This window comes from Paramormyrops kingsleyae, chromosome 10 (genome assembly GCF_048594095.1).
Source record: "Paramormyrops kingsleyae isolate MSU_618 chromosome 10, PKINGS_0.4, whole genome shotgun sequence".
Classification (NCBI taxonomy): Eukaryota; Metazoa; Chordata; class Actinopteri; order Osteoglossiformes; family Mormyridae; genus Paramormyrops; species Paramormyrops kingsleyae.
Window position 1 is genome coordinate 15,696,596 of NC_132806.1, and position 27,149 is coordinate 15,723,744.

The 27,149-nt window shown below is 49.0% G+C and overlaps 1 protein-coding gene across 1 annotated transcript; it reads right to left on the bottom strand.

Annotated features, from left to right (window-relative positions):
• Window positions 1-174: 174 nt before the first annotated feature.
• Window positions 175-27,098, bottom strand: neurl4 (neuralized E3 ubiquitin protein ligase 4). The gene is made up of 29 exons (XM_023832516.2): window positions 26,909-27,098; window positions 22,665-23,106; window positions 22,387-22,452; window positions 21,636-22,090; window positions 19,817-19,928; window positions 19,069-19,157; window positions 18,040-18,112; window positions 16,285-16,558; window positions 15,306-15,487; window positions 14,636-14,721; window positions 14,312-14,474; window positions 12,150-12,360; window positions 11,935-12,011; window positions 11,274-11,352; window positions 11,013-11,182; window positions 10,235-10,363; window positions 9,552-9,697; window positions 9,240-9,458; window positions 8,543-8,641; window positions 8,302-8,445; window positions 7,209-7,373; window positions 6,685-6,843; window positions 6,299-6,478; window positions 5,924-6,017; window positions 5,087-5,194; window positions 4,546-4,690; window positions 4,103-4,215; window positions 3,077-3,236; window positions 175-2,586 (listed from the first exon to the last, which is right to left on the bottom strand). Exons 1-29 carry the CDS (start codon window positions 27,071-27,073, stop codon window positions 2,382-2,384), a joined length of 4,710 nt encoding a protein of 1,569 aa, XP_023688284.1. The 5' UTR covers window positions 27,074-27,098; the 3' UTR covers window positions 175-2,381.
• Between the last annotated feature and the right edge of the window lie 51 nt (window positions 27,099-27,149).

Below are 27,149 nucleotides of genomic sequence, written 5' to 3' on the forward strand. Positions count from 1 at the left end.
AGTGAATGGATTTCTTTTCCTATTCCAAATAAAGTATTGGGGGGGGGGAAGATGTTTCTGGAAATTTTGTCCTGGATCTTGTTCTGTCAGTGCCTCTCACTCCACCTCATCGGCAAGCCGAGGAGGAACAAGTATATACACGGACTGTGCACACAAAACACACCACAGCCCACACGCTTTTCCATGTTGTATACTTACACCGTTTTCTTTTTCTCTTTTGTTTAAATATGAAAACCGGATTCTTTATGTGAGATGCAGGTTGGACATAAGCAACAAACAAGGACAGGTGACTTCAAAAAAAAAAAAAAAAACATTCAGCACTGAAATACATACAATGTGTATCCATTCTCTTTGTTCTTTACAAATCAGGAAGATATGATTCATGTTATGTTACATTCTGTACAATAAAACGTAAACAAAAACAAAAATACAAACAATGATTTAAAAAGCAGCGTGTGGCTGAAGTGACCCCATGTCTTCACATTTTCCATTGGACATTACGGGCACCTCCTTTTTATTCGTTTACCCTCGTGCAGTAAATTAAAGCCCACGTTTAACTTCGGGGGCCCACTTCCTCCTCAGTGGGACAGACCAACGTTACTCACATAACTTCTTGGCAAGAGCGTGGATTTTTGTGTGTGAAAAATAAATATATACTCGTGTTCATCAGTTTGGCAAAAAAAACAAAAGGAGTGGGGGGGTCAGTCGCTTTACCCCTAGTATCTGCTTTGGAGGCCAAGGCTGTCAATTTCAGATACAGTCAAAACTTTCTGAAATGGAAATATCTTTACGTCGGCATTTGTCAAGTAAAATTTAAGCAAAGGGAGTTTACAGAGTTTAACTCAAATTTTAACATCATATTTTATAAGTGGCCTGACATTCCCTGCTAGGCAGTGCCTTGACAGGTTTGTTTGATCAGATATGAATCATTGCAATGCAACCTTTGAAAGTAGGGAGCAGGACCAGGCACATATCCACCACTAGGGGCAGAAGGGGACAAGTGGGTAGGAGATGTAACCAGAAAATATATTTTGCTGATTCATGTTGCCCCTAAAGCTGTACAATCTTCTTTCCATCCTTAATGCCAGTTTGGGGAAAAAGGCATTTGGTAACTGAAAGCCTCATGACCTCACCTCTTCACTTCCCAGTATTCGAGGGCCATTTTAAGGAGGATCGATGTCCAACCTGACCAGAAGCCTCAAGAGGCCTTAGAAAGGTCACCTGGGGAACAGTCCAAGCAACATATCTGCGAAAACTGCCAGATATGGCTCTCCGCCTCTTCCTGCAGGCCATCTCAGGTCCAAAACGCCCATCTCTCAAACCGGGTACTTGTGCTCATTAATTAAATGCCACACAAGCCAGCAAGGTGTCCATGGAGATGGGAGGGGTGATGCCGTGGAGTCTGAATCGCAGTCCTGCTGTGATCGTAGCATTAAAATCTCAGAGTGAAAGAGATGGCTTGGCAAGCCCTCCTCCATTCCTGAAGCTGGGAAGGTGGTGAGGGGGATCATGGGAAAACCGAACCATCAAACTGTGCCAAACCTCCGGGTTGTGGCCAGCCGGGACCAGGTTTGAGGAGTCCAGTTTCAGAATGCTCCAAGTCCGCCTCCTGCCCCAACCAACAGACTGATCCAGACAGCCGGTTGAGGGTTTGTGCGAGTGTGTGGCCAGCGGTGTGGACCAGGATGGCGGGGGAACCAGCAATCAAATGAAAAAGGTGAGTGGAAGTGCAGCGATCTGTTCAAAGCAGGCGGGAGATAGTGTGTAGACACCCCGTCTGTGTACGGTGGCTGTGCCATCATGACCGTTGACGCTGGTCCACAGTTCTGTCCTGCTCAACCTGCTTCTCTTCAGTCATTTTTCAACCACATTTCCTCCATGTGGTTGTGCTCTTCAAAGCCTTAAATCATCCAAGTGCTTCTGTTCCTGATTGGTAAAAAAAAAAACTGTCCAGATTGAGCCAAGTCTCATTTTTTTTTTTTTTAACAGTTGAGTGGAAAAGATTTAAGGGAAAAAAAAGATGTACATCTAATGGAAACGAGCAGCCATAAACAGAGGGAGTGGTGTAGAAAATGAGAATGAACGAGTGCAGTTTCCGGGCAGGAAGGAAGCAGGTTAGAGTGGGGAAAATGAGAGGCGAGGTGGGACAGAGTAGTGTTAGATCCATGGAAAGTTTAAAAATCGCCCACTTGTGTCCAAAACATAAAGTGCAGGCAGTGTCTCTTCTATGAAACCAATCCCCCCCTAAACGAAGAAAATAAACAAAAATTCCAGTAAGTCCTCTGTGACTGGGGTGCCGTGAGAGGAGGGCTGGAACGTAGTTGCCATCTGAGGTGACCGACAGTACTCAGATCCCCCCACCTGCCCCCTCCCCCCCCGCCTCACTCCACGCGGATGAGGAGGCTGTACAGCAGGGTGCCGCCCGTTTCCTTGGTGATCCACTCGATCTCCGAGTTGCTGAAGCGGGGGTCCAGCGGCTCGCTCAGTCCTGCAGTCTGGGGGCCCACCTTGTAGGATCCCGGCCTCACACACACCTGGAAGGCCACCTGAACCTGGTGGTACCGCTGCGAACGGGGATCTCGGAATCTGGTGTTGGAGATGGGGTGGGGCATGGGGGAGTGGAGCGATGGGGTGGAAAGAGAGAGAACTCAGAGGAGGAAAACGAATCAGTGCCTGAAACACTCCACCACAGCCCACCAGAAGCATGCATCTAGCACAGCTTGGCTTCGTGCTCCCCATGGATTAGCATTAGCATATGTTTCTCACTCCCGATTCCCACCCTCTCCTCACAGTTGGCATTAACATTAGCCTCTTTTCTCCTACACATTGTTATAGAGGTTAATTCTAGGATTTTTTTTAAAGGTGTGGCTGTCATTGATGCATAGGGGCCAACCTTATCATTAGCCAATGATATATTTTGAATCGGTCAGTGACAGGTGAGTGGGCCAATCAGCTTTCACCTGGGACCAGAACCCCTGAGGCCCCGCCCTTCTGTACACACCTTCCATGCTCTCTCCATGTCCTACCTTCCAATTATATTTTTACGAGCATCAGCCCCTCAATTCTAGATACTCACTGCACTTTTGGGGCAAAGGTCTCCAGGCCAGAGTACCGCATCGTGGGAGAGAGCTGCACCCTCGGCACCTCCCTCTCGGGGGCGCTGTTCTCCTCCGGCTCGCTGTAACCACTCTGGCCCTCCGCTTTTGTCTGCGCTACCGAGAATATAGACGAGGTCCCTGGAAAAGGTGGCAGCATGACAGTCCTCAGCAAGGGGGAATGAGGGCTGTACATGTTATTTCTGGCTTTCTTTTCATCACAATAAGCAAAGTCCACCACAGACAGGCTTGACCGCACAAAAAGGTGACCTTAACCCGCAGACCTGCAACAGGCCCAGGGCCAGAGGCCCAGTTGATTCGTTACAGGGCTAAAAGGCAAAAAAAAAAATGGGCAGAAAATGTGTGGAATATAAATTCATATTAATCTTTATTAATTATTTATTCACAGATATACGCCATAAAGCAGTGGAACCCAACAGAGTCTGTACCCTCTAGAATTCTGACACACTTGGACTTAAGACCTACAACCCGTTCCGCCCCTCCTTCTTGGGCCTCTTTGGATCCATCTATCTTTTAGCTCCTTAGTCTGCACTTCATTCCGGTTCCAGTATGGCAGCTCCTCTGAGAAACATCTAGACTTCTTAGGCTTGTTGAACATCTAGGCTTGTTGAGCAGTACTGGGCAGTGGGATGTCTTCCTTCCTGGTCCTCAAAGGCTGCACTGAATGCCTTTTATCAAAATTCTGAGGTCGCCTTGTGTTTAGAACAGGGGTGGGCAATCTTATCCAGAAAGGGCCGCTGTGTATGTAGATTTTTGGCTGTAACTCCATAATTAGATTACTAATTAGAGGACTGACTGGCTGAAGAGTCCTCACACCTGGGTTTGAACAGCTGACCTAAAGTTTATCCCAAACTCCTGCATACGCACTGGCCCTCTGAGGACAAGATTGCCCACCCCTGGTTTACAGAGACCAACCAGCCCTCCAGGACCCCTTATTTTCTGGGTGTCGTACCATGAGCCCTTCACTTGAGGACGCCCGTGCTCACCTGACTGTAGCTGGCTGTGGTCCAGGGTGCGCCTCAATGCACCCACACTGGTACCATGGTAGGCGATGTGCCACTTCTTCAGAGCGTTGGACACCTCACAGTGGGGCTTGATCCTAGGAACGAGCAAACCCAAGAACGACCGACCACACAGAGTCAGCTGCCTTACACAGCAGAACAGTAAGGAGCCCTATTTTAGCAGCAGGAGCTAATATGTCAATAAGGAATCAAACAGTGTAATGCACCAACACACCAGGAGCTGATGGTGTAATATGCTGTCTCAATAAGAGTCAATTAGCAAACTGCCGATGTATTCAAGAAGCAGCATGTAACTGGTAGCTTAAGTAGGGCAACAGGTTAGAAAAAGCTGTTATGCTGAGTGGTGGTGTGGGGCTTTATATATGGCGCCTGTGGTCTGGTATAAACCGGGGGGGTGGGAGACTGACCTGAGAGCAAAGCGGCACCAGCCAAAGGGCAGGGCGTAGTCTCGGGGGGGCTCCCCCCGCTTGTAATATGCTTCGTCCCCCCGCAGCTTGTGGCAGGACTCGCAGTAGCACAGGTTGTACTTGGCATCCTCACTGAAGTATCCATCTGAGGTGGTGGGGAGGGAAGGGGGTGGTAGGATAGAGGATAGAGGATGTGAAACCATGAGGAGACAGAGGAAAGGATGGAGGGAGAGATGGAGCGATGAGGAGGAGGTGTGCCCTCCGATGGGCTTTTCTGTTCCAGCAGGAGGCTGGGAGTGAGTCAGGGGCATATCCTGGAGCGGGGGCCAGGGGAGGCACTGGCCCCAGCTGAAAGAACGTCCCCTCCCGTATCACTTACATATCCAAAACATATTATTGGCTTATAAGGATGGCCCCTCTGTACAAATTATAGCCCCTCTTTTGCCCTCCACCTTCCAATCCAATCCTAGAACTGCCCCTAGAGAGAGTGTGCAGGTCCCAGGGAGTGTGAGCAAGGGCAGAGCACCTTGGGGTGACTCACCAGGCAGGGTCAGCAGGTCCTTAAAGCGGGAGCACAAAGCCTGGTACTCGCAGGTCTTGTTGGTGTTCACCTCAGGCGGAGGCGTCCAGCACACGCTCTCTTTGATTCCTGGAGCATGGCCGGAGGGGGCGGGACGGAGAGCAGTGAGAGGAAGCAGGCAGACGGTGCAGCACATGTGAGTGGTGGTGGTCGGCAAAGGGGGCAGGGCTTCAAAGCACTGACCAATGAGAGCTTTGCTGCACTAATCAACTGGCTGACGAAGGAGAACGCTCCAGTAATTCTTACATACATTGACAGTCAGCTTTTAAAAACTGCCACGCAACACACATCAGGGTCTAAAAGGGAAATGGGATTATATATCAGACTGGCTAAAATGGGCCCCTGAGGCAGAGAGACTGAGAGATTCAGTGTGCGGTCTGTCAGACTTAATGAATCACACACTACAATTCTTCCAGCGCGACCTTCCTGCCCTGTGTGGGACGGCCTCCGGAAGACAGCGGCTGGGACAGCTCTGTCTCTGGCTGCCATTTTGTTTGGTGACTCATTTAAATAAATAATCACAGAAGCCACATCAGACAACATCTTAAGCTGCACGGATGTGAACTTAAAGGACCAACATTCATCCTGATGACAGCTTCGTTACGCTTCCTGCTTCTTGCTAAATGCGTTTTATAAACAAAACATTTCACAGCTAAGATATTTCGGTATTTATAAGCAAAAGGGTCAAGACGAACTAGCACTCAGAGGAATGGCTTTTAGCCATAATACATTTATTACAACGGATTATCAGCTTAATTAAATATAACCAATCCTTTTATTTCAAATGAAACATCTCACCGTCAACCATGTCAGCTTTCTCCATGTCCCCCTGACAACAGGACTCTCCGCGCTCCCTTCCCACCGCCGGCACGTCATTTGTCACTATGGTAACCTGCCATGGTGACACAACAAGCAAAGTCCACCTCAGACAGGCTTGACCGCACAAAAAGGTGACCTTAACCCGCAGACCTGCAACGGGCCCAGGGCCAGAGGCCCAGTTGATTCGTTACAGGGTTAAAAGGCAAAAAAAAAATGGGCAGAAAATGTGTGGAATATAAATTCATATTAATCTTTATTAATTATTTATTCACAGATATACACCATAAAGTGTCCCTTATGCAACTAAAACATCAACTGCAGTATCACAAATGGCCAGCGGGTGGGGCTGCTAACCTGCTCACACTGGCCATACAGGTCGATGAGGGGGTAGCAGGGGGTGGGGATGTCTTGAGCGGCCACGCCCTGGTCCATGCCATTGACGTAGAGGTGGAGGCAGCCGGCAGCATCCACCAGGAGACCCAGGACTGTGCCTTCAGGACACGTGTCGAGGTTGGGTCCATAGTTTTCACAAATCTGTCCAGGGTGTCGAGGATTAGGGTTTGAGAAGCAGGCAAGTGAGAAACCAGCCAAGAGGAAGTGACAAGTGGCAGGTGGGCTGCACTTAACAACTAAAACAAAACATATCTCAAGATCTACTAAGGACCTTCTAGCTATTAAACACCAGGCCAGGAAGCTCTGAGAAGAACTCAGAGAAGAGCGAGTGGCCCCCGGCGACCTACCTTGAGAGAGTTGTGGAAGACGGAGTCACGCTGCAGCAGCCATGCCGAGCGCTTCAGACAGCACGCCGTCGACGGGAAGTTCAGCCGGTCGGGGGAGTGGCCAATCACCCCCAGCGATAGAGATGAGGTCCACGACACGTTCAGACGGTCGATCTGGAACTGGGAAGCCCACCAGCCGCACCAGTAAACACATCACAGGCATAGAAATACTGAAGTCCACCACAGAGGTCAGCACGTTTGGAGAAAGCTGGTCACTGATGTTGGACCTTGGTATCCTCTAAATTTCTGCTCCCAATCAAGATTTTGAATAAAGTACATTAATAATGTTCTATTTTATGTGTTCCTTAAGGTCTAGCATATAAATGAATTAAATTCCACAATGAAATTACCCTGCAGTATAAGAAAGGTTTATTTTCACACCTGTGCCACTTCCCGTTGTATTACCGTATGTGTTACACTCACACAGACACACAAAGAAGCACGTGGGTGCACAGGCACACACACGCCGGCCACGCCACCCTCACCTGGAACAGCTGTTGCCGGGGGAGAGGCTGTGCTGAGACCAGGAGCCCCTGGTTGTAACTGGAGACCCGCGTGGCTGTCAGGTTCTGATTGGATAGCTGAATGTTCTTCCCGTGGTTCTCCAGGAAGTGCATGACGGTGGGTGCCAGGGGGACCTCGTTTTCACACTGTGGGTGGGTAGGTTTGGGGAGCAGAGATACGAATGCTCGTCAAGCCTTCTGACCAGATTTATCAGCATGCACACACAGCGACCAGGGTCTACAGCAGTGTTTCCCAACCCAGTCCTCGGGGAACCTCGGACAGTCCACTTTTTTGCTTTCTCTCAGCCCCCAGTGCACCTGTACCACATATTCGGTATTCCTGATTGGTTGGGAGCTGGGAGGGATCAAAAACGTGGACTGTCCAGGGTTCCCCCGAGGATTGGGTTCAGAAACACTGGTCTACAGGAAACTATCAAAAGGAGAGTGGGGAGGGTTGTAGGTTTGTGACTAACCCTGGCCTCATGTTTATGGTTCATGTCTCCCATATTCTATTGGCAGGTGACTATATGTTTGTTTGTGTGTGTGCATAGATCACATTTGAAGACTAAATTGTCCCCAAAGTATAGTAAAACCTGAAATTTCCCTACTTTTTGGGGACATCTTTTGAGGTCCCCATTTGGATAACTTCAGTATTATAAAAATCTGTGAATGCAATCAAAAAAGTAAAAATGCCAAACGTCTTGTATTTGGGTTGGTTAAGGTTAGGGATGGGTAGAGGTTAAGGGTGTCATGATTGGGATTATGGTTTTCCCCATAGAAAAGAATGGACGGTCCCCATTTAGATAGCAAGACCAACTTGTATGTATATATGTGTGTGTGTGTGGAAGTGAGAGAGAGAGAGAGAGAGAGAGTGTTTTCTGATGCTCATTCCATCATGGTCCTTACATTACATGCTTTCTAGGAGGTTTGGATCTTAGCAAACCCAAATAGATAAGAGGGGTCCGGAATGTTCCAATGCTCCTAACACTAATAATTGAAATCAAGGTCAGCTTTGATGATCATTATTAAAATCTCAATCGGTGTCATGGTAACGAGTTTAATGCCCCTCCCTCACCGGAGAGCTGTCGTCCTCGCCCTCGCTACAGCTGTCCGAGGACAGTGAGGGGACCTTGGTGCACTCCATGTCCTCTAGCACGGTGGAGCTGACGATGGAGATTGCGGTAACCCGCCCGTACAGGTCCAGCACAGCGAACACGTTCTGCGGGAGGAGGAGGTGGGCAATGCGTTAGGGGTCATGCATGTTTGGGCACACGTTTGATGCAGCTAGGCGGAGATGCGGGGCACCGGCCTGTTACCTTGGCTACGGCGGTAGCTGCAGGGCCCATGTCCTCTCCATCGATGAGGATGTGCATGGTGTCGTCAGAGCAACGCTTCACCCCTACACGGTTCCCCACCTGAGACGCACCAACACGTTATTTTCTCTGTGGTCCCTGTTAATATGCCTCTGCAGTAGGGCCACACATACACGCACCCACACACAGTGGGGTAACACCAGCCTTAGCCCACGCTTTAGCTGACCCTCTCAGCGCTAGCCGCAGAAATCGGCTTAGATAAATCAGCAGCATGTTAGAAGGCATTAGTGGCAGGCTAACAGACAGATGTTAGAAGGTGCTAGCGGCGGGCTATCAAACAGGTGTTAGAAGGTGGTGGCGGTGGGCTATCAAACAGGTGTTAGAAGGTGCTAGCTGAAAGCTAACAATCTGGCTAACAAACGGGTGTGTTAGAAGGCGTTAGCGGCAGACTAACAAACAGGGGTGTTAGTAGTAGTTAGTGGCGGGCTAACAGGTGTGCTAGAAGGTGTTAGCAGTGGATAAAAATGTGTTTTGGAAGGCGCTAGCAGCACGTTAAACAGGTGTGTTACAGGACACTAATTAGTGGCTGGCTAACAGGTGTCTGGACTCCAGGTTATAAAAGCTTCTTACTCAGGAGTTTATCTGGATTCAACCCATCTACTCCTCCACACCCCCAGCCAAGCCTTCCCATCATCCTCACCGTGAGCCGGTCCAGAGAGCAGCCATAGTTCTGCCGCTGAAGCACCCCGTTGCGACGCACCTCGGACCCGGCCAGCAGCCATGTGACCCTGGCCCGCAGCTGGGGCAGCGAGACGGCCAGGCCGCTCAGGGGGCAGGAGGGGAGGTCCTGGGGCTGCAGAGTGGTGAGGCCAATGTGCAGGGAGCCAGACCACTGCTCATCCACCTCGTCTATCTTCACCTGAGGGGGGGCAGCATTCGCATCCGTATGACTGATGTCTATGCAAAGTTGTCACTCTGGGATGCAAGGCGCTCGATCTCACAGAGGCGTTACCTCAAAGAGCTCGTCGGTCTTGAGCTCTTTGGCACTGAAGACTATTCCGTGTGCATAACCCCCCATTCTCACTGCCTGGCAGCCCTCCCCAAGCAGCACAATATTCTTCCCATGCTTACTGTGCAGGCGGTGAGCCACCCCAGCCACTAGAGGGAGACAGAGAGGAGGGGAGTGTTAGACAGCAACACATAAGAGGACACTCACCCCGGCCACAGTGACCTAAGGACAAGGTGACCCGCAATTGAAAACAAACTGTGGAATATCCCACAAAATGTTAATGAACACACTGCAGTATCACTATCTAAAGCGAGGTACACATGAAGAAAGCATGGGCTCAAAGAGAAGGGTCAACACCCCCTGGAGCAGTTAAGGGCCTTAGTCAGCAGTGACATAATTATTGTGCTGGCCACTGGATTCAAACCCACAACCTTCCGGGCAAAAGCACAGACCCCCCAAACCACTGTACTGCATACCGCACCAGTACAGACATCCAGCACTGCACTACATTTCAAACTCATTTTTCCCTCCAAGAACAAACTTTTCACAGAATTTGTACCGAGAGTTTGTTCCACAGTGGCTGAGTATTCTGCACAGCAACGTGAGCGAGTGCAGAGTCAGGCATGAAGGGAAGGGGACAAACATCCTGTACGTGTCGGGCAGAGGCTGACACACTCACGCAGTACCTGGGGACTGGATCGGAAAGCTTTTCTCCGTAATGTTACTGGTGCACAGGCTGTTATCCAGCGGTCCAGAAGAGCTGGTGATGGACACCTGGACACACTGGCCGTAAAGATCGATCACGGCGTAAACCTCTGCAACACAGGAGGGGGGGGGGGGGTTACTGGACTTTCCACTCTGGGTGGGGCTCGTCTGTCTGCAAGTCGAGTGCATTTTTGTATCCTTGAGCATTCTTGCATTAGCTTAGCAGAGAATTTCATCCCAAACTTTTATATGTTTACTAAAGCAACTCATCTCCCCCAAATGCAAAACTGTGCACCACAGACGCTCATTATTCCCATGCCAGGTGACTCTACAATGCTGCCTCCTCTAAATGCACTTGCATTATGAACATTTGCAAATTTACGTGACATCTTGCACTATATTTACCACAGCAGGATGCCATTTGCACAGAACTTACCTTTAAATGTAGTTTTTCTGCATATTTAATATCTACTTTTACTTATGTTATTCTTTCTTCTATTTCTTTCTTCCTAAATTATCCTTTGTTTTATTGATCCCTGCTGAGATTCAGGGCAAAAAAAACTTCCCCTCACTGGGATCAGTAAAGCTCTGGCTTATCTTGGCTTAATTCAACACAGTGCCACTGACTTAAGCCAAAAACCTACTGTATCCTTATCCATGGTGCTATAGCGCCAGGTGTTCAAACAGTGTCTACACATGAGCACAAATGACCTCCTTGCCCCTCAGATGGCTGAGCAAAGGGCTCTCATTGGCCGGTACCTGGGGGGAGCCCAGTGCAGGCCATGCCCTGGTCCACCCCGTTGATATAGTAGTGCAGGTCGCCTGTGGCAGTGCGCATCATGCCGATACGGGAGCCCGTGCCCAGAGAGTCCAGGTCGCAGCCGTAGTTATTCCGCATGGTGTTCCCATCCTGCATGATGGCTGTGCCGCTGGGGGAGGAGGCGGGGAAAGACCAGCTGACAAATCAGGAAGGGCCACTGGGAACCAGGAGGAAGTGCCAGGCAGGTGGCCGGTCTCTACCTGAGCATCCAAGTGTCGTAGTCTATGTCTGTCATGGTGTTGGGGAACTCCAGCTCCTCTGGGCGGATTGCAGTCACACCTGAGAGACGAGATCCCAAGACCGTGACCGTCTGACCATAAACACAGCTGTCTGTCAGACCCCATGACCGTGACCGTCTGACCATAAACACAGCTGTCTGTCAGACCCCATGAACGTGACCGTCTGACCATAAACATAGCTGTCTGTCAGACCCCATGACCGTGACCGTCTGACCATAAACACAGCTGTCTGTAAGACCCCATGACCGTGACCGTCTGACCATAAACACAGCTGTCTGTCAGACCCCATGACCGTGACCGTCTGACCATAAACATAGCTGTCTGTCAGACCCCATGACCGTGACTGTCTGACCATAAACATAGCTGTCTGTAAGACCCCATGACCGTCTGACCATAAACACAGCTGTCTGTCAGACCCCATGACCGTGACCGTCTGACGATAAACACAGCTGTTTAAGATGCCATGACCGTGACCGTCTGGCCACAAACATTGTGGACAACAATGAATGCATTCAAAACGCATCACAATGTTGCTAGGGCTGGGGATGGGGGTCTCTCTGGGTGGGGTTAAATTAGGGTCTGGCCTGGTTGAGGGCAGCACAGAGTCTGCACTGGGACTCACCCGCTTCGATGGAGCCTGACCAACGATCCACCATCTTCTGAATAATGATCTCAAACAACTCGCCATCGCGAAGGCACCTGAAAAGCAGCGGACACACAGACACAGACAGACACAGGCTCCTGTCAGACCCACTCAAGCTTCACTCTCAGAGCTGAGCTGCGATTTTCTGCGCCACACTGTGCTAATCTCTGCCCCCTCCCCACCCCTCCCCCCACCTGTTGGAGATGACGATGGCGTCGTTGAACTCGCTGCGGCAGTTCTGCCGTAGGGCGGTGCGGCCCCCGTTAGTGATGACGGCGTTGGTGCCGTGGAGCTGGTGGAAGCGCAGGTCGTTGACGCCGTTGGCTCCGCCCAACGAACATGGGCTGCCGGGGGACATGGCCGTGGGCCCCTCTGAGCTGTCATCGGGGAGGGGGGGCAGGTCCGCTGGGGGGAGGAGGGTCCAGGTGATGAAGAAGCAGGATACCAATGTCAGAAAATATCCAGAACTATCACCCTACACGTCACTGCGCTGACTCAGCATGCCCTTCATGTGACAACTCTGTCCGTCAGTTTCTGCACCTTATTAAATTAACAATGCAGTGGATTATAGCACATTGCTCTATTCAATAAATGTTTGAAATGACATTAAAATTTCTGAAAGTTGACTCAGCAGGACTCCTAATCTCACACACAGAATAAGTGGAGGAGAAAATGTGAAAAGCTAATTTACACCAATTTCCACTTAATACGCTGAAATAATAATAAAAGACCTTATTTAATAAAACCTTATTTCACCAAATGCTGTAATGAAATATGGGCCTGATGACTATTAAATCAGAATCACTCCTTTTTAATAACTGGTGTTAGACACTTGAAGCCCAGGGCAGGGTAGGAATTGGTTGAAGTCATCTATAATGTTTATTTATTTATTCATTTATTAAAAGCACATTTAAAAAAAATTCTCTCTCTTTAAATCTATTTTTATTTTTTAATTCTATTTATTGCTCTGTGTATTTTTTTCACTATATGTTTAAACTTAAGTTTACGCATGACCCCCTCTGCGCCACAACACATCATTGTATTTTTTTGCGCATGACAAATAAAAAGATGCGATGTAATTGAAAGATTGCAGGTTCGAATCCCCGACCCGCAAGGCACCACTGAGGTACCCTGAGCAAGGTACCGTCCCCAAGCACTGCTATGTCACGATGTCACATATGGGTTAAATGCAGAGGACACATTTCGTTGTTGTGTGCCGTGATGTGTCGACAATAGGGATGCAAATTATCGAGTAATTCATTAATCAATAGTTGTTTCATCTTATCGATCGATGATCGATTAATTGCTAAGCGGCAATTTTTCTATTTACTTCAAAATACTTCCACATATTGTGCAGTTGGCGTCGTTGTCGTCATTGACCAACTTGAAGTGGCTCCATACTGCACTCCGTTTTGCCCTCTTCATCCTCTGTGTACCGTTTCTCTTTTATCTGTTGTTTTATCTGTTGTTTGCTTGTGTTCCCGCGTGTGCATCAAGTACTTCTGGCGTCAAGTGCGCCCCACGAGGACTGGCAAGGAATTATGGGTTCGAAATACAATTAATTGCAATTAATTAATTTTAATCGAGAAATTTCTTATCGACAATTAATTGATAATCGACTAATTGCTTACATCCCTAGTCGACAATGACCACTGATTACCAAATTCTAACCAACCACCCGTAATATGAGCTGAAGGCACTGATTTAGCTAAAAGCTAAACCACCATGTCGCAGTGGGCGTCTAGCGATCTTTCACACCCCCCCGATGATTGATTACCACTCCTGTGCTCATGCTCCATGATAAACGGAGCCCAGTTGGCCCAGACAGGACTAATCGCCTCAGAGCTGCAAAAGGGGTCAGCTGGCTGGGAAACTGTGTAGTAATGAGGTGGGGGCCGCACTTCCTGAGCAGGTATTTTACTCTGCTGTCACGAGACATAAACCCATCAGAGGAGCTACGGCAGCCAACAGCATCATCATGAGAAAATGCAGCGGTTGCCGTCTTTTTGGCTGCAGGCTCAGTTTAATTCCTCCTGCATGCTTCACCAAAAGCCTGAAGGCTGGAACAGCTTTGAGGATCCTGTTTTTGTCGAGTAATATCACCAATCACAATAGTAAAAGTTCTCCCTTAAAGAGCATTTCAGGTAACTGATGAAGGTTAAATCTCGTCCTTCACAAGTCAATCCTTCATAAAAGACAGATCTTCGATGTGTGATGTGACGTTAGCTGGTACCATAGCACTGGGATTAATACTGTCGTCACTGCTAAATGAAGTTCTGGGGAAGCTAGTTACTACAATGGGACCCTGAACATTGTTTGTGATGGAAGCTTCTGCCCAAATTGCCTCACGTCTCACCCATGTCGTCCATGATGGTGGCCTGGGCCGCCTGGCCGTACAGGTCCACCACAGCGTAGACGCTGGGCGGAACGTTCCAGGCTGCAGGTCCCTGCGCCACTCCGTTTACGAAGAAGTGCAAGCTGCCGTCCTCCTTGCGGACCACGCCCACTGTGTCTCCAGCCTGAAGGGGGTGACAGAGAGTCTGAGGGCTGGCATAAAAAAATCAGGATCAGCAGGACAGTGGCTAAGGAGGTTCAGGAGAAATGGGTGAGGGGCCAACAGACAGGAGAAGTGGGAGGGGCCACACAGGCGTCCTCACAGACGGGGGGGAGGGACTCGCACCTTCAGCCGGTCCAGGTTGTGGCCATACTCGTCCAGGATCGTCGTTCCGTTGTGCATGACGCCATTCCCCGTCATCATCCAGGTGCCTGAGAAGGGGGGGGGGGCGTGAATACCGAAGTGTGTTACACCTGGGGAGGTGTGTGGCTCAGTGGGCTAAGATCGGAAAGGCACCGGTTACATGGCATGACCTTGTGCTCAGACCCCAAGCTTCGTTCTTAACTGTGTGTGTGTGTGTTTCAAAGGAGAGAAGATGAGATGTGAGAAAAGCAGCATCCCAAAGCATTTGGGAAATAAAGGATCATTTAATTTCTCTTGGAGGGGCTATATAGTACAGTGTTTCCCAACCCAGTTCCCTGGGACCCCCAGACAGTCCACATTTTTGCACCCTCCTAGCTCCCAGCCAATCAAGAGCACAGAATACATGGTTCAGATCTGGGGTGAGCTATGAGGGAGCAAAAATGTGGACTGTCTAGGCTCCCCGAGCTGGGAAACAATTCTTTGGAGGGTGTTAGAGGAAGACAAGCAGATAGACCTTCTCATTAAACCTCTATCTGCCTGCCTTGTAAACTTCAGGTTTAATAGTCCAATCTGAATAACATATGATGGTAAGAAGAAATTAATAAGGATCTTCACAGAGGCATATGCGTTCACCGTGCTTCATCCCAGTTACCTGAGCGCAGGTTGGTCATGGTGGAGGGCAGCTGCAGGTAGGCGGGGTTGTGCGTGGTGACGCCGATCTCGATGGAGCCGGCCCACTTGTCCACCATCTTGTCGATACGCACCTGAAACACCTCGTGGGAGCGCAGCGGCCGGTTGCTCAGCACCACGCCATGGTTGAAGTCGTCTGTCGCACTGGCGGAGGACCGAGGACACGAAGGGACAGAGTTATATCTCTATAAACATGTCGTCAGACTAGTAATAAGTTACGACTATGTACAAAACGGTGATATTATTACTACAGGCCTGCGATGTCCCAAGCCGACACCAAAGATCGGAATCGAGGCCGATTCAGGCATTTTTCAATTGATCGGTATTGGCTACCACAGCCCGACCCAAAGCCGGATCGATTTCATTTCTTGCATCCGCCTGATTTATGGTAGGTCAGCAGACTGTAAGCTTCCGTCTCATGCTACAATACGCCTGAGGCACATAGCTTGAAACTACAAACTGGCGAGATGTCAGCCGTGTGTAAATTCTTTAAATTGGAAACTCAAAGTAGCCAAACCTGCAATATTTGCCACACCATCCGTAACAGAGGAGGTAGCACTGGAGTGCTGCTTAATACAGATGAATCTAATCATGCACTTGTAGAAACATCATGAGGAAGAATACTGTAAAATCGAAAGCAGAATCTACCTACACCTCTTGTATGTGTATATATACTTAAACATTTATTTAAAAGATCAAGACCGGGATCAGCACTTAAAATTTTGAACGGATCAGATGGTACCATGAAAGTGGATCGGAATGGCCCTGCTACAGGTAACCTCACTAGCTAATTTCTCAAAATGAGACCATCTGCTCACGGGATGATGCTGTGAAAAGTATTTTTGGTTTACCATATTTACATTTTCAGATCAAGTCTTTGCCTTTAAGTACCAGTTATTCTTAGTCACAGAATGCAGAGATCAGAGAGGCCTTTCACTCACTGGGGGCGAAGCGCAGTCCTGCCATCACTAATGATGGCCGCCTTCTGCCCACAGTTGGTGTGGAAGAGGAGGCGATCAGGCACATCGGGCTCGGGCGTCAGGGAGAGGGCTGGGCGCGGGCGGCCCACGTCGGGGGACAGCGCCCTCATGATGGCGTTGTTCCGTCGCAGGCGGTCGCTGTGGTTATGATTGTGGACGATGGTGACCTTCACCGCCATGCCGTAGAGGTCTACTACCCCGTAGACCACCGTTGGCGTCTGGGCAGCTGCCACGCCTGCGGGAACACAGATGCAATCATTGACCGGGGGGGTCACCAAGGAAAACATCATAATGCATTGTAATGCATTCATAAAGTATTATAAACATGGCTATAAATATTTATAAAAAGGCATAAGAGATTATGGCCATGTTTCTCATGCATTATGAATGCTCTATGGAGATCGCATCTATAATACACTACAAATACCTTCATAATGCATAACAATGGTCGGTATAACAATTAGGATGCTTTGCGCTGCATTATGAAGGTATTTATAGTGCATAATGCATTTTGAATAGGCATGCAACGATGAATCGCGAATCGGTTAAAAATCTATGTAAATGTATGGTGATTTCAAGCGGCTGATGTGGAAAATGAATCGCTACCTTAGGAGTACCTCACACTACTTTAACAGAAAAACTGGTGTAATACTACATTTGATTTCATGACGTCAATTCGACGTCAGATGTCACTGCGTGTTCACGTCGATGTCGTACGTCAGTTTTTGGTTTTGACCAAACGCAAGATGCCGAGCGAATTTGAAATTCAGGACACACCGCTGGACTGCACGGTGGTGCAGTGTTTAGCGCTGCTGCGTCACAGTAACAGGGTTCGGTCCCGGGTCCTTTCTGCGTGGAGTTTGCTCGCTCTCCCCGTGTTCATCGGGGGCTCCGGTTTCCTCCCACGGTCCAAAAGCATGCAGGATAGGTTGATTGGTGAGTCTAAATTGGCCCTGCAGTGTGTTGGCGACTGCCGGGGGTTGGTTCCTGCCTGTGCCCATTGTTCCCGGGATAGACTCCGGTTCCCCCCGCGACCCCAGTTGGGATTAAGCGGTTTCAAAAAATGGATGGATGGGTGCATCTTAAATCAGCGGTGTGGCAGCATTTTAGCTTTCCGGCAATCACAAACAAAAATGGCGAGGAAAGCACAGACAAGACAAAAACTGCGTGCAAACATTGTAAAAGACTGATAACATACACAAATAGCACAAGGAACATGCTTCAGCATGTCCACCGGAACCACAGTGAGTTCAATTCACCACCGCCAGAGCGGAGATTATTAAAAGGGCAAACCAGCTAAAAAGCTGCACATGCAAGCCTTAGATTATTTATTTGAAGATTTTTAATTTGTTTTTTTTAAACTTATTTTGATTTGGGATTTTTTAAAACAGTATTTTATTCAATTTCAGATGCACTGTTAAGAAGAGGACATGTTTTGCACAGTTTAGAAAGATAAATAAAGGAATATTTTTTTTAAAAAAATTTCTGCAGCTCATTCTGTTAAAAAATCGTGAGAAAATCGTATCGTGAACTCAGAATAGTGAATCGTATCGAATCGTGAATTGAGTGTATCGTTACATCCCTAATTTTGAAGACATGTACAATGACAGTATAATGACTGCTTTAAGTAAAGTGTTACCAGCATCTTTTCTGATCTTGGGTATAAGGGGAAGGAGGCACCTTACATTTTGTCCTGACCGGACGCAGCGATCTCACCTTGGTCGATCCCGTTGATGTAGAAATGAAGAGCCCCATTCGCTTTCCGCGTCAAGCCAATGTGATCGCCCTCCTAAAACGGGAGTCAGATGTACAGAGAGCGACACAGGACAAAAAGAACAGGGTATGACATAGAGACGGGCACACAATGTTAATGCATTAAAAAAGATCATCCGTAAAGCTTTAAATCAGAGGTGGCCAATCTTATCCGCAAAGGGCCGCTGTGTGTGCGGGTTTTCGCTGCAGCTCCCTAATCATATTACTAATTAGAGGACTGATTGGCTGATGGACCAGGGTTTGAACAACTGACCTACAGGTTACCCCAAAAACCTGCATAGACACCGGCCCTTTGCGGATAAGATTGGCCACCGCTGCTTTAAATGTTATGAACAGTTAGGGATGCATCTCATGTTCTTGTCTCAAGATACTCCAGCTTAAAACAAGGAGGAAATACAGAAAATTACTGCCACGCTAGTTCACTTGGATGAGCATCAGATGCATGTTAGCACAGGGCGAGATATTTTAATTTCGACGTTTAATCTGGAATCAGACGGGAGGCAGAGATAATGGTCGGGCCGCATCTCCATGGTGATTGATTACCAGCGGCGGGCCGGAAGATGCGTCAGTCAATGAAACCCAGCTGACCTTGTTTAGGCCACTGGCCTAATTAGAGTTTAAAATAGGCCAGCTGGGTGGATTTCAAAAGCGCAGAAAGAACAGCAGCTATGTCTCCAGCCAGACAGAGAATGGAATGCGACTCGTGTGTTTCAGGTGTGCTTTAAGTATCAGCCTCAGTTTGATATATTCACCTTGTAATATACTGCTTTATATAGACGCTAGGGGTCTCTCTCTCTTAATTCACAAATTAAAATTGATATAAAAATGTCAAAAAAAAAACAGTAAAGCTATCCATCTATATGGCAGATTTAAGGAGAGCAACCAATATCTACCTAGTTCACTCAAATTAAACAGACCCTGCTGGCACTAACCGGTTGAGTATGGGGGTCTGCGAGTACGACAGCGACTGACCTGCAGCTCATCCAGACTGAACTCGCAGTACTCCCTGCGGGTCCCCTTTCCGTTGGTGAGAATGCCACAACCGCTCATCATAATCGTGCCTAGGGAGGGAGGGAGATGCACACCACAAAGTGTTTCAGTTTCACACACAAAACTAATTACCATCCCAGCAATTAAGCACATTTCATTTGTTCACTGGACCCATGCAAGCTGAATAGCGGCAGAGAGTATTGCATGGAACCGGGAACACAAATATCAATTCAATGCGGTTAATCAAATTTAGTTTCACCATCCTGTCAGTACTGGTTTCTTCCAGGCAGCTGAGTACCCCATCGCCCCCAAGCTTTTGGAAAACGCTCAGAAAGGCCACAGCTCATACCCCAACACGGGATTTTTAAATATCGTAACCCCTTCACGTTCGTTAGGGGCAGGAGATCTCTGTGAATGTAAAAATCTGCGAATAACAGGCATCCAAAACTCAACCCGTAACTGTCTGCTAAACTGAACAATAACATAAAAAGTCTATTACCAAATTCTACATAAACGGTACTAAAGTTTTACTTTATGTTCTGAGGACAAAACTAAAACTGACTGGTTCAGAGAGATAACCAATCAGATTGTTGAAGAGGTGGGAACAACCAATCAGATTGTTGAAGAGGTGGGAACAACCAATCAGATGTCTTGTACTTGGATGAAAGGGTTACTATCATCAGTCAATTTGTTGCAGAGTCAGCAGGAGGCGCTGTGTGTGGGGGCGTACCTGAGCGCAGGTTGGTCATGGTGGCAGGGTAATCCAGGTTGTTTGGGTTGTGGGTTGTCACGCCGATCTCAATGGAACCCGACCACTTGTCCACCAGCTTGTCGATTCGTATCTGGGAAACACGTGGGAATGTGACGACTTGTTGTCAGGTGACTTCGTCAGATCAGCACTCAAGGCACAACCACGAAGGAAACATCTGCAGGCATAGCTGGATGACGAGTCCACTTTGATGACCATCTATTACCATCTTTTACTGAAATTTAAAGGGAATCCCACCCAAAAACTGTAAAGTTAGCAGTTACAAAACCAAAGCCAGAGGAAAGTGGGTTACATGCACCACAAGAGAGAGAATGTGTGTGTTTTTTAACCCAATAGGTAAGATAAACAGTGGTGTCACTTTCGCGTCTCTCTACTGGTTCAACCCCCGATAATGACAATGTTGCTTCAATTTCTCCTTTGGCTTTATTCGCAATGTCTGCTTTATTGATCTGAAAGTTGAAGAGCAAAGTGATTGAAAACGTAACACAATAACTGGCGAAAAGCGCGTACCGCACGCGCCACCCAGTGGAAGAGCACGAAGGCCAGCAGAGCATACTCTAAAGGAGTACCCAAACGTTGCGCTAAAAAAAAGTCATTCCGATAAAATATTTCCGTATTATGCCCCTCATATTAGCTCAGCTGATATGGTCAAAATGTATAAAACATTCCAGTGCTGTAATTCCACTAAAGTAAAGTACCTAATAAGGGAAAAAAAAACCCTGAGGTAGCAGGGAAGAAGCAGCAGCAGTGAGCACACAGAGGGCGCCGGCCAACAGAAAGCACCAGCGTCACACAGCCCAGAGCACCTTATCTAAACCACCTCATAATGAAGGCTCTAGCACCTTCCATTCTCCCACAATAGGACACAGTCCCCAAACAGGACAAACAAGAACAGCTGCCAGTCAAAAAAAGAACAGACAGACAGACAGACAGAGCACAATGGCACCGGCTGACGAACACAGACCAGGGCCAAAATCTGTAGCGGTATTAGACAATTGACATTCTGATTATTTATTTGTTCATTTGCATAAATTTCACAAGAACAGAATAACCAGGCAATCTGGCTGTTTGGAGTGAGCAGTAAAATTTGGCCCATGTTTCCCCTTTGTGTCGTGAGATTTATTCCTTCCATCTAAATCTGATCTGTAATAGATCTATAGCTTGCTTCAGTTCTCACTCTATGGGGTCCTCGATCATCACTGACCTGGGGGGGGGGGGGGGGGGCGTCCCTTCAGCCAGCAACTCTACAAATTTAACATGATGTACATAACACAGGCGGTGGGTGGAGTACAGCTTATACACAAGTCAAAGAAGCAGAAGGTTGCTGGTTCAAATACTAGCAAGACTGTGGGGGTAGAATCCATGAACACGGTATCTGAATAGGTTCAGTAAGATCCTACCTTTTGCTCATCTGGATCAGGCATTTTCAATCCACCACAAATGCGGAATTGCATAAGTAACTAAAAATTGCTGCATGCTTTAATAGTTATTTTTCTGCTGTATGGACCGCAGAATAAAAACCTCTGCTCTGGGGAAAAACATATAAATATAGCTGTGATGCATATAGCGGGAATCAGAACTGACCAACCAGTGAGCAGGGCAGCTGTCGCTATGAAAGCTGTGACGCATCCATGGTGCCGAAAAGGTCACCATAGGAGCTGGGGGCTGCACTCCATGGAAGGAGAAACATCTGGATTCGGTGGAGGTCTGGCTGTTAGCGTAGCCAACGCAGGGAAGTAGGTATGAGGCAGTCATGGTGCACAGAGCCCCCCGTTCTCACCTCAAACATCTCGTTGTGCCGGAGAGGCCGGTTGGTCATGACCACGCCGTTGTTGAACTCGTCGAGAGGTCTACGTCGCTCCGCAGTCTTGTTGTTGTTACTCAGCTTGATGAGTGTGCCGCACTTCTCGTGAAACAGCAGTGCGTCGTTGGTGGTCACGCCCCCGGGGGTGGGCGCCAGTGCGAGTGTGGCCCCACCCCCTCCCCCAGCCCCGCCGCCACCTCCTGCCGGGCTGCTGCCAGAGCTGCCCCCGACACCTCCGTTCCCTCCGCCACTGTCGCTGCTCCCTGCCAGCACTCCACTACTGCTGCTTACGCCTCCTCCCCCGACGCCAGCTCCCCTAGTGGTTGTCGACAGCTCCGAAACCGTGCCCCCTACATCCCCCTCGTCCTCAGAGCGGTACAGGGACACAATGGCGTTGTTAAACACGTCGAACAGCTGCTGCTCAGTCAGCCCTGCACACAGGAGGGCAGAGGAGAGAGAGTCCAAGCATCATTGGTGCAGAGTCTGCATCTAAAGGAACAGCACAGTCACAGGATGCAGTCTAGGATACACAGTCACAGTTAGGGAGCAGTCTAGGGAGCACAGTCACAATTAGGGAGCAGTCTAGGGAGCACAGTCACAATTAGGGAGCAGTCTAGGGAGCACAGTCAGAGTTAGGGAGCAGTCTATGGAGCACAGTCACAGTTAGGGAGCAGTCTAGGGAGCACAGTCACAGTTAGTGTTGGGGTCTAATTTGGCATCTACTCACCCATGTCTGGCTCTAAAGTGTTGGGGAACTTGTCTGGTCGACTCTGACCCAAAGGGAGCTCAGGCACTGAGTGGGAAAAGTAATGGTAAAAATAAACAGGTGTTTGGATCACTAAAGAAGCTGTAACTCTACTGGATGACTAACTCTGCTTTGAAAAAACAAGTACAACATCAAGGATCTGGGGCCACAAGCAGGAATAAGAAGCATGGTGTTTCAGGGAAAAACAAGACATCGAGATGCCACTTCAGACAAAAATGGAAAGCTGGCAGCAAACCTACCTTCTTCAACTGTGCCATTCATGGTAACTACAGTCCCCACCCCCTGGTCCTCATGGTTCCTGCAGAGCTCCACCTCTTGCTCAGCCGAGAGGGGTGGTGGCTCACAGCTGACCACGGTGACTTGAGTGCACTTCCCGTATAGGTCAACCACAGCCCATAGGCGCGGCGGTAAGCCAGTGGCGGCTGCGCCACAGTCTTGCCCGTTCACCCACAGGTGCAGCTCCCCCTGGCTGTTACGCTGGATCCCCACACGGTCGCCCTCACCCAGCTGGTCCAAGTCGCGCCCGTACTCCTCCAGCACGGAACGGCCGTCCATCAGCACTGAGCAGCCCGACACGATCCAGGAGCCGCCCTTCAGGCCCGTGGCGCTGCTCGGGAAGTCGAGACCGGCCGGGTCCAGTGCCGTCACGCCAATTTCGATGGAGCCGCTCCAGGAGTTCACCTATCATACAAATGTGAGCAAGTCGGAAAACCAGGACCATTTCATTCAATAATTTTCCCCAAAAATAAATTTCGTCAACAAATTAGTGAAACACAGGGGCTCATCACAGAACAGGCTTCCTTTTGGACGGCTACCAGGACCCCAGTTGGAACAATCTGGAAAATTCCCGTTATATCAACCTCTGCGGCTCCATCAGCTAACAAATGGGGCTGCTGGTTTTAATGACTCTAACTGGACATCCGTGTCACAGCAGAAGCCTTGCGCCATTCCCAGAGCCACCCTAAGGCCAAACCCTCCACACCTACCTGCTAATTAAGGGCCGTGTGTCATGGCACAGACTGGCAGAGGTCACAGGTCTTAACCTTCAACAGGCACTACTTGGCACGTCACTTTGGTTTACTTTGTCAGCCATTGTATCTCCTGTCCACTCGGCTTGGACGGTATCTATTTCTCATATTGTCGTATCGTTCAAACTTCGGTATACTGTATTTTGACGGTATTTTCAAAAGCAATGCTATTCCAGTATATTAAAGTCTTGGCGATAAAAGTCGTCAAGTGGGGGTGGGGAGGGGATTCCCCACAATAAAATTCGCAGCGCAGTTTGCCATATTACCGTAATACTGCCGAAGCCGTCTGTCCACCTAAATCTCGTCATTACTTATTCATCCAGCTACAGCCTGTCCTCACACTGTGCTCATGTCATCGGAGCTCTACTGGCTGCCTTGGATGAAGGCATCTGCCAAACGTCTAACAACCTCATACGAACAGGAGATCCGGGACCAGAATGGACAGGATGCTTAGGAGCATCCCGCCGCTTCTGGACTCCACAGAACAAACCAAATTGTAAATGTTAGCATTTATTTAGGGAATATTGTGCCTCTGGGCACCTGGCGTGGGGGGGGGCAGCCAGGCAAGACCAAGATAGGTAGATCAAGGACGGTCACGGGACAGAAGGAGCAAGATAAACTATCGGAGGATTAGGGGAGGAGACAGACAGGAGGGAACCAATGAGGGGCTGAGGATGAGAAAGACGAGGGAAACAAAGAGTGTAAGAGACTGTACAGCTGACAGTCGCCAACCCAGCCTGTCACTCTGCTACACCACCCCCACAGTGGTTAGGTCACAGGCAGAGAAGTAAACAAAACAATAAAACAAATAATGAAGATAAATGGGGGGGGGATCACTAACAGGTCATAAAACACAGCATGACCTCCCACAATGCACACACACAGCGATAAGGCAGCAGGCTGGAGCCAGATCATGCTGTAAATCCATCTTGCACAGCATTTTCGGCCGACATCGCCTCCACGGCCCCTAACCCCGACAGCATCCAATCAGACCGCCTCCACGGCCCCTAACCCCGACGGCATCCAACCAGACCGCCTCCACGGCCCCTAACCCCGACGGCATCCAATCAGACCGCCTCCACGGCCCCTAACCCCGACGGCATCCAACCAGACCGCCTCCACGGCCCCTAACCCCGACGGCATCCAACAGACCGCCTCCACGGCCCCTAACCCCGACGGCATCCAACCAGACCGCCTCCACGGCCCCTAACCCCGACGTCATCCAACCAGACCGCCTCCACCTGCCGCTTTCACGGACCCATTTATCCTCCCACAAGATGGAAGCTGTGTTCTGGTCCCTTCTGCGCCCCAACCCGAGGCCGCTGCAGCCGGTCATACGCCCCAGCCCCAATCGCACCTCGGAGCGTTCCAGATGCTGAGGGTCCCCAAGACATGTGCTTGGAAAAACGGTGCGTGAAGGAAACACACACACACTTCGCATAATTACATTGCAGCCTCTTAGGTGTCACCAGAAGCGAGAAACAGATACCGAGTGGCTTTATAGTCCGGCCAGCTAAATGTTATTTTAGCATTTAAGTAACATTTGCGTACCATGCCGCTCGGCACCGGCTGCACGGCGGATCAAAGAGGGAAGCGGGGAGTCAGGGTCACCCTCAGGCTGAGTACACTGCTCTCTCAGTATCAGAGAGGCTCTCTAAGTCAGAACCGGAGGATCACATGAAACATAGACAAAAATATTAGTTTAAGTCTGGCAAAGACATGCACAGATCAGGCCATGAGGCTGCCAGATGGACTACACTGATCACATCACCCCATAACGGTAAACTGAACCTAAACATCCCTCCCCCCACCCAGCAAAGGGATTCAAAAGCACCCCCCAAACCCAACTGGCCCATTGTACGTAGAGTTGCTGCCATCTGTTTAGTGCCCTTTAACAGACGCTAAAAAAAAACACCATTAGGCAACAGAACCAGATTATTTCTGCACTAAAAATATACATAATTTAAATCATTATACTTTAGTGAACAGCAGTAATGCACATCACCCCTCCTTCAGAGAATGAAAGGGGGTCTTGGTTATGAAGTAATGGCTCCTTTTCCAATTTATGTCCCTCATAAGGGTTTTATGGCATCAGTATTTTTTTGACAAGAAAGGCAAGGTTTATTTGCAACATTCTATGATTTTAAACCAAGCTGGAAGATACATTGAAAATGGCAATTCGGCAGAAAAGCAGATCCTGCAGGCACAGTCAGATTAGGATGCCCTGGCAGCGATACTGGTGCACAGCGGTGTGCGAGCTGGGGAACGGACAGGTGTGAGAGGATCCTGCCGTGGTTTGGTTTCCGCACCTAGTGAGATTTTGGCGGTCATACATAGAAAACGAATGGCGTTGTGCATCTCTGTAAAGACGTGCTGCCACAAGCGTAGCGCTGCACTGTAATGGGACATCCTAATTAAACACGCTGAAAGCAAAACTGTGCTAACTAGGACCAAATCACCTTTCCATACATGCACAAATCAGTAAAAATGTCAAATATCTGCATTAAATTGCATTTATTTATTTGGCAGATGTTTTTTTTAACCAAAATGATGTACAGCTAACAAAGCATGATCACAAACTACGTTAAGGGCATTTCTCAAGGGCCCAAAGGCATAACCTGCTGATTTGAACCGGCGACCTTCCGATCGCGCGCACAGCGTCCTAAACAAGAGCTAAACAGCGCCCCCTTTCTTCTGTCAAATACAAGGCCCTTGTTTTAAGTTGCAGCCCTTAAGCAACCCTAAATATGGAAACACAACAATGTCACGCAAAAGGCCCGAATACCCCGTTTACTAGTAACATCTCAATACATTTGTCATTGATGTCTTTACGGCTGGTGGGGTAAGTGCTCACCCACATGCCTGCGATGGTCGCCGGGTTCTGCAGCTCCTGCTTCAAAAACGGACCATCAGCAAGGGCTCTGCATGATCCTCGAAGACGGGGGTGCACGCAAGCCGGTCACATCTCTCTCCAAATTCACAACTACAAATGCTCCCGTGACAAAACATATGACAGCTCTGCATGGCTACCTATGCGGTGTGAGGGCAAGTATCAGCGCATCGCGGCGGGCTTACGCACGAAATCCTCTTCACCTGAGGCGATGAGTGCCTTGGCCAGGCTGTTCAGGGAAGCACCTGCTCCTGCCAGACCCTCAAAAACGGTGCACGGACATCAGCTATCAGACTCTCCCACCAGCAGCTATGCGGCTGTTACCTACAGGCTGACTGCTTTGTAACTGCAGATACATTGAAGGTACAAGGTGGGGAAACTAAGTCACCAAGGGCATCTAGTCTTGCACGATCGTCGCATAAGAGCGAAACACATGCAATACTCGCCAACTTCCAGCCAGGGAGGCATGCAGGTAGCACCGGACCCGCTCTCATTAGCTAGCTGCATTCCAGGCACTACCTCGCATACATTGAGGATTCAGTACTCCTTTCGTCCGCTTGTTTACCTTTTTGTCGATTCGAACCGTGAAGACATCACGGTCCCGCAGCGGCTCTCGACTTAAAACCAAGCCATGATTGAATTCCTGGACCGGCTGGTTGCGCTGGGCGGTTCGATTGGAGTTCGACAGGCCGATCAGCTTTCCGCTGCGGGGATGCAGCTCAGCCGCCATCTTCCCTGGGCGGCACGGTTCGCGACACTCGATGCTTTACGACAGTAAAAAAAGTGCCGCTTCGCCGGCACCTTTT

Coding starts and splice junctions, on each gene's coding strand:
- neurl4 (XM_023832516.2), bottom strand. CDS start 27,073: ATGGCGGCTGAGCTGCATCCCCGCAGCGGAAAGCTGATCGGCCTGTCG. Junction 6,844..7,208: donor CCCGGCAACAGCTGTTCCAG/GTGAGGGTGGCG, acceptor TGGGCTTCCCAG/TTCCAGATCGACCGTCTGAA. Junction 4,691..5,086: donor GGACCTGCTGACCCTGCCTG/GTGAGTCACCCC, acceptor CCACCACCTCAG/ATGGATACTTCAGTGAGGAT.